The sequence below is a fragment of the Diabrotica undecimpunctata genome, unplaced genomic scaffold (genome assembly GCF_040954645.1).
Source record: "Diabrotica undecimpunctata isolate CICGRU unplaced genomic scaffold, icDiaUnde3 ctg00003269.1, whole genome shotgun sequence".
Classification (NCBI taxonomy): Eukaryota; Metazoa; Arthropoda; class Insecta; order Coleoptera; family Chrysomelidae; genus Diabrotica; species Diabrotica undecimpunctata.
In genome coordinates, this window is record NW_027314466.1 from 700 (window position 1) to 14,732 (window position 14,033).

The window sequence follows — 14,033 nt, forward strand, 5'->3', positions numbered from 1 at the left end:
CCGCAATTCCTCTGTAATTTTCACACTGATCCTTGCTGCCCTTCACATAATAAAATAACAACAATAACAATAAAATTTCACATATGTTAATATGAAGAGTGTAATAACATAACAAAAAAAAAATTAGGCTAGTAGCAACACCTCCTCTTATTTAACCACAAAACTTATTGAATGGCATAATATTGTTATATTTGGGCATTAATTGAATGTCTGTTTTTAGTGTAAATTAGAAACAATGAGTGACCAAGAGCAGTCCCCAGTTGAATCTACCCAACCCAATCAATTAACTCCTCAAGAATTAGAGAAACAAGAGGAGGCTAAACTTAAAGCCAAATTCAACATTCCTTCAGGTTTGGGACCAGGTTTAAAAGCAAGTGGGCACTCTGCTTTTTTACAAAAGCGGCTGTCAAAGGGACAAAAATTTTTTGATTCTGGAGATTATCAAATGGCAAAACAAAAGTTTGGCAATATTTCTAACAAAGCAGGACTCCAGTTGCCAGGCCCAACACAGTTTGTAGGCACAGGTGATGCCATCCCCACTCCTGAAACAGTTCCTATAAGAAAAACTTCCATAGTTCAACCTTCAAAATTTAATAATATCAGTTAGAATAGACTGATGCTTTATATCTGTAGCATTTAAGGTTGGTTATGTATTATAAGAATAATTTTGTTGTCCCAATGAACAGTCATTTTGTACAATTAAACTAAAACATGCTGTTTTATTTGTAATAATAGATTATTTGTTAATATTCAAATTTTAGATAATAGCTGGAACTGCTTTGTTATCTTTGATACATTAATCTTACATATATTCATGAAATATATTACATAAATTCGTTTTTATAAATTTTGTGACTGATTTTACAAATGTTTTATTTTTTCAGAAAAATGTATTCTGTGACATTATATTTTGGTAGTTCATTATGTTTTATAATGATTTAAAAGATAGCTTGGTTTTAGCTGTTATTTAAAAATTTTGATTCTACAATAGTTAATGAAGAAAACAATTCGAAACAATAAGATGATAAAAGTGTAAAAGACAACATATGTTTTATTAAATGAAGCGTTTGGACGAATAATGGTCTAGTGAGTGAAAATGTAATATGGAACGTTATTCCACAAATAAAGGTAAAAATCGTTTTTTAAATAATTTTATTAACACAAATTATTATATTTATATGTATTTATATAACATGTGATATAAAATTAAATTATATTATAATTATTATATATAATTCTATAAGTAGGTATTTTTTAAATAAACGAAAAAACAGAAAACTATTATGCAAAACAAACAGAAATCAGTTCGTTCACTTTAGCTTCTGCAATAACGTATTTCCAATCAAGGGATACATGCACCTTTGCACTTCTCTTTGCTTTCTCGATTAATGCAAAATCTCGATCACAAGGTAAAAAGCTCTGACCCGAGTAGAAAAACTTTTTGTTAATCTGTAGCTGGTGTTATTTTGCCCTGATTTTTATTATTATTATTTTTACAATGAACCTGATGGTTCATTGTAACATACTTGATCATGCAAGATGCTCTTTCTGTAGACCCTCTTCCTGCGATACATTGATATCATAAGTTCATTACCGCTTTGCTAGTTCTCATATTATATGCAGCAAAGTTGTAGCAGCTAAGTTGCCTTTGGTAGAAGATATCTGAGTGGGACAATGATGGGCAAAATAGAACCTGCTGCACATCAACACAAAGGATGACAGTAGATTAGTTACTGTTAGAAGTTAAGAATATGGTTCATTGTAACATACTTGACCATGCAAGATGCTCTTTCTGTAGACCCTCTTCCTGCGATACATTGATATCATAAGTTCATTACCGCTTTGCTAGTTGTCATATTATATGCAGCAAAGTTGTAGCAGCTAAGTTGCCTTTGGTAGAAGATATCTGAGTGGGACAATGACGGGCAAAATAGAACCTGCTGCACATCAACACAAAGGATGACAGTAGATAAGTTACTTGCTTTAGATTTAACTATCTCCGTTTTAAGTTCTTGATATCCCAAAGAGGCTTTAATTTGATGTAAGTCACTTTCCAGCTGTATTTTCTTCCTGTCATCTTCTGATTTTGCAGAACTCAATTGTATATGGAGGTCATCGCATATTTTACTTGTATCTGATCTAGGAGCGCCAAAACGCAAATTTGCTTGAAAACTGTATTATAAAACGTTTTACTCAGAGCAACATTAGGATTTGCATTTTTGACAAATTTCGATTAGGACTCAAGTATTCTTTCTGTGTTTTACTTCGAGAATAGTGTGATTCTTGCCTTGGAAATTTGGTGATATGTTACATAACCAAGTTTCTACTCTCGTGTAGAATCGCCTTTGGCCTATTATGATGCTTGCCTCTCTGATCTATAGAAATATGAACACCAAGTTTAAGTTTGTCTTGTATAGTTTGAATTCGTCTATGGGTGATTTTGAAAACGTCGAATAACATACATAGTTTTGCATACTTTCTTGTTATTAATAAAGTATGTGAATGAACATAACTTTACCGAAGTGCCAGCTGTTTTTACAGCTCTTCTTCTTTTTGGCTCTTTCATTCTGATACATTTTGTTAAAAACACCGACTGCTCACCGTACGAATGTAAATACAAGAACTTGAAGAGATCCTTTCTCATGGGAAGGGTGAAATGTGAACACATTTGCTTATAAATTTGCAGCATATGTTTACCTTAAACAAATAACATAAAATTAATAAATCTATATAGAGACGAATGGAAAATTAGTATTTTTTAAATAATCATTTTGTAGTAAAACGAAAAAGAAAAACAAAGTTTTATTTTTAATATTATTTTAATTTTAATAAAATAAAACTTTCACTTGTATTATTTTTTTCTTATTTCTACTTTCATCAGTAGGAGTTGTCTTAGCAGGAACTAATATTTTCGTCTTCCTTGTCGTGTATGCCAGACCCGAATCTCTGCGATTTTTTCTAGAGACATCCTTCCAAGTTTCTATATTTATTTGCCTGGTATTTCTTTCTGATTTATTTAGTCTACGAATATCAGTAGGTGAAAACTGAACATTCTTGGTTTGTTCTACCTCGTTTTCGTTCATAATGTAATAAAACTGCACAGACTACAACCTAAACAATACTACAATGTACAGAGACGATAGCTATTCGCACAACAGAACCACACAACAGAATGATTTGTTGATTCGGTACAGTCGAAGCACGCTTGAAGTTGATGTTACATAGACCGTTGTTCCAACTTAAAAATATATTTTCACACTCTCAATATTGGTATACTCGCCCCATCTGTTGGTATATTAACAAACCATAATATTTAGTGGAATCTACACATTTCATAGACCGTTATTCAAACCAAAACTAGATTTCTGATAATTTGTAACATAGACCGTTATTCGTCCGAACGCTTCAAATAATAAATCTCAAACATTAATAGTTAATCTACAAAAGATGCTGAAGAAAATCGGTTTTAATATTTTTAAAAAGGTTACTCCAAAGTTAGAACTTAGTATTTTAACATTGATACCAATAGACGAGAATCCATTTTTATCCCTAAATCCAGAACCGGCGTTGTCGAATATTTTAACACTCATGGAATTGCGAAGGTCTTCTCATCAACAGTACAAATTCATCTTTTATTATTGTAAAGTTAATTTTATTAAATGGGGAAATATAATCACGATGGGTAAGAAAGGAATTTTCTGATGATTGGATGGCTAAAGGAATGTAATGCAATAATTTTTAAATCATGTCATTTCACGGAATTACTCCATGCAGTGGATAAATCTTCGCCTCTTTGGGGTTAACTCCGCGCATAATTAAAATCGCTACAAACGTTTATTTTTTTATTAAATATTGTTATACATTGGAGCAGTCTGCGTGTACCCATCCAGAATACAGCGTGCAGCTGTACCATAGTTCATTATCTTTACCAAATTCCCCGCATATAACACAAATGTTTTCCGTAGAATTGACATCTACATCATCAAGTTCATCATCGTCGCAAATTATTTGTTTTTCATTAAATGATTCTTTCGTAGTTAACTGTCATCAAATTTTACTTTTCATATATTTAATTTTTTGGTTTTTGGGGTTCCCATACTTTTTATATTTTTATTTTATAAAACATTTTTGTATTTTATCTTTGAACTGAAGCCGCAATTTTTATGTTGTTTAGTTATCATTTTCTTCTGCCTTTTTTCTTATCAGCTGAGATGACTCTGTGTATTGAGAAATTACGCTGAACAATTATGAGTGTTTAGGATTTTTGGGAAATGACTGGGAACAACCATTAGATAATGATTGAGAGTGAATATGAGATGGACCAGAAACCGCTGGAAACCCACTAACGTCTTCACCTTCTTTATCGATTATGTGCGGTTGAACATATTCCTCTGATAAAATCGGAGCAAATTCTTCATTTGATTTACCTAATTCATTGTGGAACTTATCTGAACCCAACGGAAAAATTTCCGCAACTTTAAAACCAGATATGGCTTTATTTAAATATTTCAGCTAATTTATAGTGAGTTATTTTTTCAAACGGATGTGCTCTCATGTATATGTCACACTGTTTGTTATACCTAGGCTTTTTTGTGGGGAGCATAAAATGCCAAATTTACAACACAATGCCATTGTTTTTGCACAAATCATATTATGCCAATGATATATAGCTGGAATGATTGTCTAGAATTAAGACTACCGGTTCTTCTTTGGATGGTTTTGCATGGTGTTGAAAATGTTTTAGCCACTCCGTAAATAGCGCTTCATTTATCCAGCCATTATCTGAACATCTATAGAAATCACCTCCTGGGCCATTTCTTTGGGAGTTCTTCAGTCATTATTTTCCTGGGAAAATGAACATTGGTGGTACATAAGACCCTGAAGCACTGAATGAACAAGGAATAGTGATCGTTTTACCTCTACTCGTTTTCGGCCTTTTTCTTCCAATATATTTACTGGCTTTAGTGGTAATACCGGTCTCATCGGTATTATAAATACGGTCTTGAGTAAATTTATATTTATTGATAAGTTTTAACATTATTAAAAAAGAATTTAACTTCTACCAAATTGGATGCGGTAATTCTATTAAGACTTGTAGCTTCAGGCTGGCGTAACTTGATCTGTGGATTTCGCTTCTTGAATAGTGCTAACCAATTTCTTCCTGCCCTTTTTTTCTACATTAAAAACATGTTTTATATTATTTTTCTCGGCGTAGGTGAACGCAAGTCTCGTTTACCTGGAGATAAACCAAAAAACATTTTGGATAATTTTAAAATGTACTCCTTCAATTCTGCTTCCTGTTTTTTTGGGTCTGCAATCTCGTATATAAAAACTGGTATATTTAGTAAACAACTTAATTTATTTTTCGTCCAGATCGCACAGCTTCTATTGCAGCTATTAATTGATGTTCTTCATAGCTGGATTTATTGCTTTTTTATGGTAAACTCTTGACATCTGAAATTTAAAATACTACTACATTTCATATGGGGTAAATCCGCTCTGCGTTAAATTACCCTACTCCTATTGCGCGGAATTACCCAAAACGTATTTGTGTCGTTCCAAATTAAATACTTGATGTTTATTGAAGATACACCAATGGAAATTATATGTAAATGATGTAAATTATAAAAACTATGTATAGTTTAGAGAAAATACCGTATTTACCGTAGCAAATATTAACTATAAAATTCGTAACTTACGTCGAATAATTGCAGTTGCACATTTATCTATGAAAGTTCATCTCACTCTTTGCAAGTTCATAACATACTAAATTTTGTGCGCACTGTCTCGACTTGCGTCTCGGGACAGTCAGTGCGGAGCCACGACTACAAGCGTTTATAGGCGATTCCAACCGGCGTTTTGAATACGTGTTCGATGTTTTGAATATTTCGACGTCTCAAACAAAAACTAACATTCATATTGAGCAGTTTAGAATTGAACTATTTTGGACAGGCTTAAAATTCAACAATGTTTAGAATGTTTTGCAATTAAAACAAGATTAGTATTATATTATTATTAATTCATGAATATACTTAAAGGTTAAATATGTATAACCCTTACACTCTCGAAACAATGTAAGTTGACATATAAAGTTGTTCAGTCTATTTTTCAGTTTATATGGGAACAAAGAGATATACTATTTTTTTTTCAGAATTTTGCTATGTCACTTTGACAGATTTTATTGATACTCACGATTGTGTTTCCCAGGAGTATATGCATGACATGCACAATTGTGTGACTGACACATTTGTGAGTATTGGGAGTGTATGACTACCCCCCCCTAGAAAACAAAACCAATAAACTATAACATTTTACAACCTTTATTAGTAATATTAAGTACACACATTGTCATTTATTACAAATGTTAATAACTAGTTTATTTTTAACACATTATTTGTTGTGTAAGTTAAAAAAACAATTTTGATTTTTTTTCATACAGAGATAAACTTTACATTTGCTGCATGAAACTCTTGACCTACTCTTGCAGGATTCCAATCTGCAATATAAAGGATTTTTTAGATCTTCCAAGGCCATAAGTGATTAAAACCATCCTATTTTTTGTCAGTGCAAGGTAAAGGTGACGGTCTCATTTTCTTTGGACGAGGGTCTTCATGTTGATCTTCGGTGTCCCCGTTTTCTGTATTTGGACTTTTCGTTCCACATAACAAATAATCTGCTAGTTCTAAGCGAAAGGATAATAAATCTTTAATATCTTTTGATTTGTATTTGTTACTTCGGCAGTCGCGACGGTATTCCATCCAACTGTTAACAATAGCTAAATCAAATAGATGTAGGATTACCTTCAATGTCCATTTGCGAGTTTTGAAGAAAGTTCTATAACACTCCATCATCTGATCGCAGAATCAACTCCACCCATCTTTTCGTTGTAAATTTTAATTACGTTTGGACATGGAACATCTACACGACTAGCACTAGCTTTATCCCATCGTTTGACTAAATGTGTGGGTTCTTGGCCAAAAGCCGTAGATGCCATTAAAACGGATTTATTATCTTTCCATATCTTCTGATCACTGCTAACAACCTGCTCAGAATCGCCTCTTTTCATCTGATTATCTATTTTAAATGTAAATCATTTAAAACGATTGTTCATAATAGTTCTTGTGCCATGTATTTGTAGCTCAGATAATTTGAGCAACAAAAGTATCGTCGAAAAATATCTGTCGAAGAATACAAAGCTATTAACCGGTAACGTTTCCACTAGCCTAAGGATGACTGGCGGTCCGAGTCCCAGTTCTTTATTTCTTAAATTGGTACTTGTTCCTTGATTATATTTCAAAATCTAGGACAGTACCATCACTTTTTGATAAAACAAAATTTTTTAAACCCACAGGTCTTGGTTTATTTTTTACATATTGCCGAAAAGCACATCGACCAAGAAACGAAATCATCTGTTCGTCTATTGAGAATGCAACTTCAGATTCTCTCTTTAATTCCCGACATCCGCTTCTGACTAAATCGATCATTGGCTGAACTCTCCACAGACGAATATTTTTTTAATTTCTTTTGTTACCGTGCATACATCCACAATATGAAGATTGACTCTCAAGAAGTACAACCTATCTCTTGGAATTGCATCGGCAATTACAGGAAGTTTAAAGCGACTGCTCCAATATAAATGAATTCGAGGGAATTTCAAACAACCCACCACTGCATGGATCACAAAATTTTTTTTTATTTCTTCAGGAGTTACTTTGGGTTTAAGTTCCCTTCCGTGTTTTTGTAAATAAAATTGTGCAGTACGTTCTGCACACAGTTGAAAAAATGAGTTTCCTAAATATTTATCAAAGTAACACCATGGTGTTAAAACTTCAGTGGGATCTGGAAGTATTGTTTCGAATATATTTTCATTTTTAAATGGATTAGTTCTACCCCAATTTAGCATTGATGATTTTTGGAGATTTTGTACAGTACTGGGAACTGCGGAATCATTTTCGTCTCCTCTTTCATCAGATTTATAACTTTCTTCAATCTCATCATCTTGTACAGACACATTCTCCTCTTCAGACGGTACCCAATCGTCATCATCATCTCCGAGTTCAATTTCCAAATCGGAATCAATTTCATCCAGCAGTTCGTAGATTTCATCTGGATGAGCAGCCAGTCTCGCCATGTCAACTTTTCTAGTTGTTCCTGAAAAAGAAACCCTTGTTACCAGTTTTGTTCACTGAATCATTATTTATTTTTTTGCATTGTTACACCATTTACTCCCGGCCCACATAAACGTGAAACACTTCAAAATTTACATTGACACCGCTCACTCCTTGCCCTCACAAACGTGTTGTTCTTCAAAACACGTTTGTGGATTTGTAACCTCAAATTAGTATTGAATGATTTTGTCTAAATAGGTAAATATACACAATTTGTGACGATTATCCACCAAAATAAATATTTTAAAACAAATAAAAATGTGTACTTACGTCTAGAAGCCATATTAACACACTTGACAAAAAGTCGTTACCATTCACTGAACAATATCATACGGATCTAAGCAAATTTCCGGTAATCTCCCGCGACAATATGATAGACACGTGCACCCACTATCGTGTCGTAGAGGAGCAACTGGTGCAAAATGATATTTTAAATCTAATGTCACTTATAAATAAGACGCTCACAATTGTGAGTGTATGGAGCGTAAGGGCTATGAAAGATTATTATATCTGAATTAACTTTTTCAAAATTCGGACGATGATTGTAAGATTTATGTCTAAATAGAGTATCCGGGCGCGATGCTGAATATTCGCAAATTTCACAGTCATAGTTGACTTTGTTTTTTGCGTGTTTGTTTTTAACATGTTTCGATAAATTCGTTTTTAAAGAGAAAGAACCTGCAACATAATTTATCATTTTTAAATTAGTTATATAAAATCGCCGCTAAACATCGCCGTTTTAAAGCAAGTTGATTTCAGAACTAAGCAGTCTTAGAAACAGGAGCAGTCTGGAAAATTAATCTTCAGTGATTTTAACAGACACATTTTTGCATTGGCACCGGCTATAAACGCTTGTACTCTTGGCTCCGCACTGGCTGTCCCAAGACACAAGTCACTGTCTCGAGCCACACGAAGACAGCGGGAAGTGATGCGTACTAGAGATGGTCTTGCACAGTTTATCATAATATGTAACAGTTTACTTATTGCGCGGATTTACCCATTGCTCGCAATTTCCCCGTTTTTAAAAGCCACGAAAAGTTCACTAGGTTATAATGGGACTTAAGACGCCTCATAATAAATTAAGTTTAACGTATGTAAAATAGAGCCATTGAGTTTCTTCTGCTATATAAATAGTTCTACATCTTTCATTACGGCATCCACTTTGTGTTATTGTAAAATGCAAAAATTTCAGTGACACCATTATCAATATGAATGTAGTCATGCATCGAAAAAATCATAATAACCACTTCATTTTTCTTAGGTATTCAGGAAAAACAATGTTTGTTACTTATATATTACCATATATTATGGTCCCGATCTGTCTAGTTTTAGAAGATAGAAATTCTTTTTACGATACGTGAGCTTTATTGAGTGATACCAATTCTCGCCTGCAAATATAGGCTTACAAAGACGAACAACAGCTTGCGTTGGAATGGAAAGCTATTTTTCTTCTGTAGAGTTTCTTGTTTAGAGAATATGTGGTGGATGCAATCATCAACCAGGTATTGTCCGTTCAGGTCATATTTTAGCGGTTTGCTTGGTAAATACCAAAAATGACCAAAATACCTAAAAAATCTTGAATTTGAACTAACTCCTAAAGCGCCAAGCATTTCAAATTTGAAAACAGCAGTTGAATAGCAAAAGTCGCGGGAAACCATATGACTTAGTTATCTATATCCTATGCGTTTTTCATTGATCATCATCAATGTCGTTACAACTTTTCGTGAGTCTTTATCACGTTTACAATTCCCTTCCATTTTTGTCGGTCCTATGTCAACATTTCCTATTTTCTCCAGATCTTCTCTGAGTTCATCTTTTTTCTAACCCTTATTTTATATTTTTTTCATCATTGCTTGTCTTGAAATTAATTTTCTCTGAATTTTTCAAATTTGTGTATTGGACAACGATGTCTATTATATATTTAGAGGAAATTAGCCGCCGTATGGTTCGTCGGTTCAATGATTTGCAAAGCATTTTAGGTCCTCGTAACGTCAATATATCATGGACTGGTCCTCTTACATTTCGTGTTGGTTCAGTGGTTTGTTTTTTACATATTGTGACAGATCTTTTCAGTAGCACTAACCTGAAGCTAAGCTAGGTCACTCTCATGAGAGATACTAAGCTCGCTCACCGTTTCATGATCGTTTGTGATAGCACAAGTTAGGATCGGTAACTCTATTTTTTTGTTCTATTTTTGCATTCCAGTCGCGCACTTCAAACACCAAGATTGAGCACGCCACGATACCCTCCTACATCTGAACAACGCACTCCATCTAATCAACAAATACGTCAGTTACGAAACACTTTATTTCTGCTAGAATTCACGGGACCCGCAACGCCGGTTAAGCTTTAATATCCCTCACGTGTTACTTTTCCATGTCAAAATGATAATGGAGTTGCGAGCCTCTGGTTTCTGTCATTTAAATATATAAGTTGTTAGAACCCAGATCTTCTCACATTGTGGTAAGAGAAAATATGAGATTCCAATATTACACGCAATTCTCTAGCTACCTTTTGACACCGTCAAACGAGCAATGATTTTCAAAACTTCTTTATTTCTGCTGTAGCTCCAAAGCATTTATCACTTATTCTTACAGCATACTTTAGTCTAATAAGCGAGAAAGGAATGCTATCAGAAATCTCACTTAATTCAGATATCCTCATAAAGTCAAATAAACATTAGGCTTGTATCTGATTTCTGATTAAATCTGTCCTAGGGAAAATATTAAGCCTTAAAACAAGTATCAAAAACATCTCATTTATAGTAATTTACTCTTGTTATAAGTGAGGAGCTAGATAATTTTTCTGGTGGAGATAATCTAAAACAGTTTGTTACTTATTAGTAATTATGTCAATTATCGACTCGATCATTTTGAGTTATCTTTACAGTGGCGCACCGAGGGGGGGGGGTTTGGGGGTTAAACCCCCCCCCCCAGGACCCTATTCCGACACTGCTACTTACACATTTTAAGGACTCAAAATGGAGGTAACCTCATAAAAAACATTTTGGTGACCAACCAGGGACAAATTCTCGGTGCGCTACTGTATCTTTAGTTGATTTACTACAAAGTTTTACTGACACTTTTAAAAAATTTAAAATAATGCTTTACTTCGCCATCTTTTGTAGATTATGTTAGTTCCGTTTATTTAAGATCAGTAGATTGTTATTATTTTAGAAATAAAAAAGATACAATAGTTTTTTAGTAAGGAAAATATCAGTTTCATTGCTTCTAGTAGTCTTTTTAGGTTAATCCCCAAATATCTATCAATGTAGCTGTATTCAGGAAGACATAAATGTATCTAAGATTTATTATCTGCTGTGTTATTGCAATTTGTACAAAGAAAAAATGATAATCCTCACCCTGAAGATAGCTATAAACAAAAACTCCAAAAATGAAGTTTTTGTTCTTATTTTTGTAAAACTTGGGATTGACTTGTATATTTTAAATTACTGTGACTATGTTCTTACGAATATTTGAATAAACATATAGATACAGAATATAATCCATCATTACATTATTTTTGCAACAAAAACGATAGATCTTTGTACTAAGTACAGTTTTTGTTTTACCACAACACAGTAACTTTTTGAACTTGTTTTCCATTTTTTTAACTGAATAGCAAGAATGTACTTATTGAAAGATATTTTTTAATAATATGAAATAAAACCTTGCGTTTAATAGTGCATAAAACAAAAATTTAATAACAAAGGAAATAAGATTTTTTTTATTTGTTTTAAAAATCTACAATTTAAAAAATATCAACGTTAGTGCTGTTCAATCGTAGTTTATCTTTTAATTAAAACAAATTAGTACTCTTATCCTTCTTTAGGACTCTTCCCTTTTTATTCTTCTGCAATTAGTAGTTTTGCCGTTCTTTCTAGTATTTACCTTCAGTTGATCCGTATGTCCAACTTTGATTTTATTTGAATATATAAAAATACATCCAGATTTTCGAATTCGATTGCAATATCCTACAGTAAAGAAGTATCAGTAAAGTAAGAGTAAAATCAGAAAGCAAGTATAAGAATCGAAGGAGAACTGACAGAGGAAGTAAGTATAACTTAGAGGAGTTCGACAGGGGTGCATACTTTCACCACTCTTATTCAACGTCTACAGTGAAGTGATATTTCAAGAAGCTTTATTGGATATTGTGGAAGGTATTTTGGTCGACGAAATAGCATTAATAATATTAGATATGCGGACGATACGGTCATATTTGCAAGTGACATGGAAGATCTAATATACATAAATACAACATGTATACAATGCATGTGAAAGGTACGGACTGCAAATGAATCTCAAGAAAACGAAATCAATGATATTCTCAAAAAAACCACAAAATGTAGATAACCTGATCATCAATAATACAACGATCGAAAGAGTAACAACATATAAATATTTAGGAACGTGGCTAACCGAAGATGGGAGATCAAACAAAAGAAATCAGATCTAGAATAGAAATGGCAAGAAAAACGTTCATAAAATTGAAGAACTTACTTTGCACCGTAACCTTAATCTAGAGATCGCACAAGAATGCTACGTTGTTATGTCTTTTCTACTTTACTATACGGCATGGAAGCGTGGACAATAAAACAGTCTGAAATCAAAAAATTAAACTCATTTGAGATGTGGTGCTACGGGAGAATCCACAGAATATCGTGGACTGAAAAAGTGACTAATATAGAGGTGTTACAAAGAATGAAGAAAGAATGTGAAAGAAGTCATAAAAACTGTTAAAATTAGAAAGATTCAATATCTGGGTCATATAATGAGGGGCGAGAAGTACGTATTACTTAGATTAATTATGCAAGGGAAGAGAAACCCAGGACGACGCAAAATATCCTGGCTAAGAAATTTGAGACAGTGGTTCGGTTGCAGCTCAATAGAATTATTCAGAAGCGCGGCCAATAAAATTAAAATAGCGATGATGATTTCCAACCTCCGATAGGAGAAGGAACCTGAAGAAGAAGGTCCTGATAAAAGAGAGACGCGTGCATACTCCACAGTAGCTGGAATCATCATTCTGTGACAATACCTGTTAAAGTGTGCTTTTTTACGTACATCTAAAGATGAGGTCCTGGTCGAATATCTATAGTTAGTATGAGTATGGATGTTTGAAGATGAAGTTTCAAATAATAAATTATCATCAGTATCTTCATCTCTTCCACATTCCGAATCATAGTATTCAAAGCCATCAAGATTCGCTGCGATCTTTTCTAATGCAACTAGAGAACGTCTTGCTGACATTCTCTAGCTGCTGAACGTCTTGAAATGACAATGATTTCGTTCAGTCTTTTACCAATATATAATATAATTTCCAAATATTTCCCAGTTATGATTTTATCACAGGTTTAATACTAAAAATTTACCTGAAAGGGCCAACAGGCTAATACGATATATTTTTAACGCTATTATAAAAATTGGTTACTTTCCTGTCATGTGGAAAGTAGCTAAAATAATTATGGTGCCAAAACCTGGCAAAAACCCAAATGAGGTCTAATCATACTGTCCAATAAGTCTACCAACTCTCGCAAATCTTTTTGAAAAAGATCCTTATCATTAGAATCGAACCTATTATCTTGGAAAATACCTTAATACCAATTGGGCTTTAGACAAAAACATAGTACCATCTAGCAAATACAAAGAGTAGTCAGAACAGTTAGAGATGCCGTTGAAAACAAGTCCTACAGTACAGCTGCCTTCCCAGACGTCTCGCAGACATTTGACAAGGTTTGGCATAATGGTCTAACTTTCAAAATCAAGCCACTTTTACCTCTTACCATAGCCAAAATTCTACAGTCCAATACAGTACAATATAACAGATATATCCTTAATTAATCATGGCGACTCTGAGATAGCGCGT

At 33.4% G+C, this 14,033-nt stretch overlaps 1 protein-coding gene across 1 annotated transcript; it reads left to right on the plus strand.

Annotated features, from left to right (window-relative positions):
* Positions 1-224: 224 nt before the first annotated feature.
* LOC140432219 (alpha-endosulfine-like) lies at positions 225-710 on the plus strand. The gene has a single exon (XM_072520043.1). It carries the CDS (start codon positions 236-238, stop codon positions 605-607), a length of 372 nt encoding a protein of 123 aa, XP_072376144.1. The 5' UTR covers positions 225-235; the 3' UTR covers positions 608-710.
* The last annotated feature ends 13,323 nt before the right edge of the window (positions 711-14,033 follow it).

What these genes read in the sequence shown, in the direction of transcription:
- LOC140432219 (XM_072520043.1), top strand. Translation starts at nt 236, where the DNA reads ATGAGTGACCAAGAGCAGTCCCCAGTTGAATCTACCCAACCCAATCAA.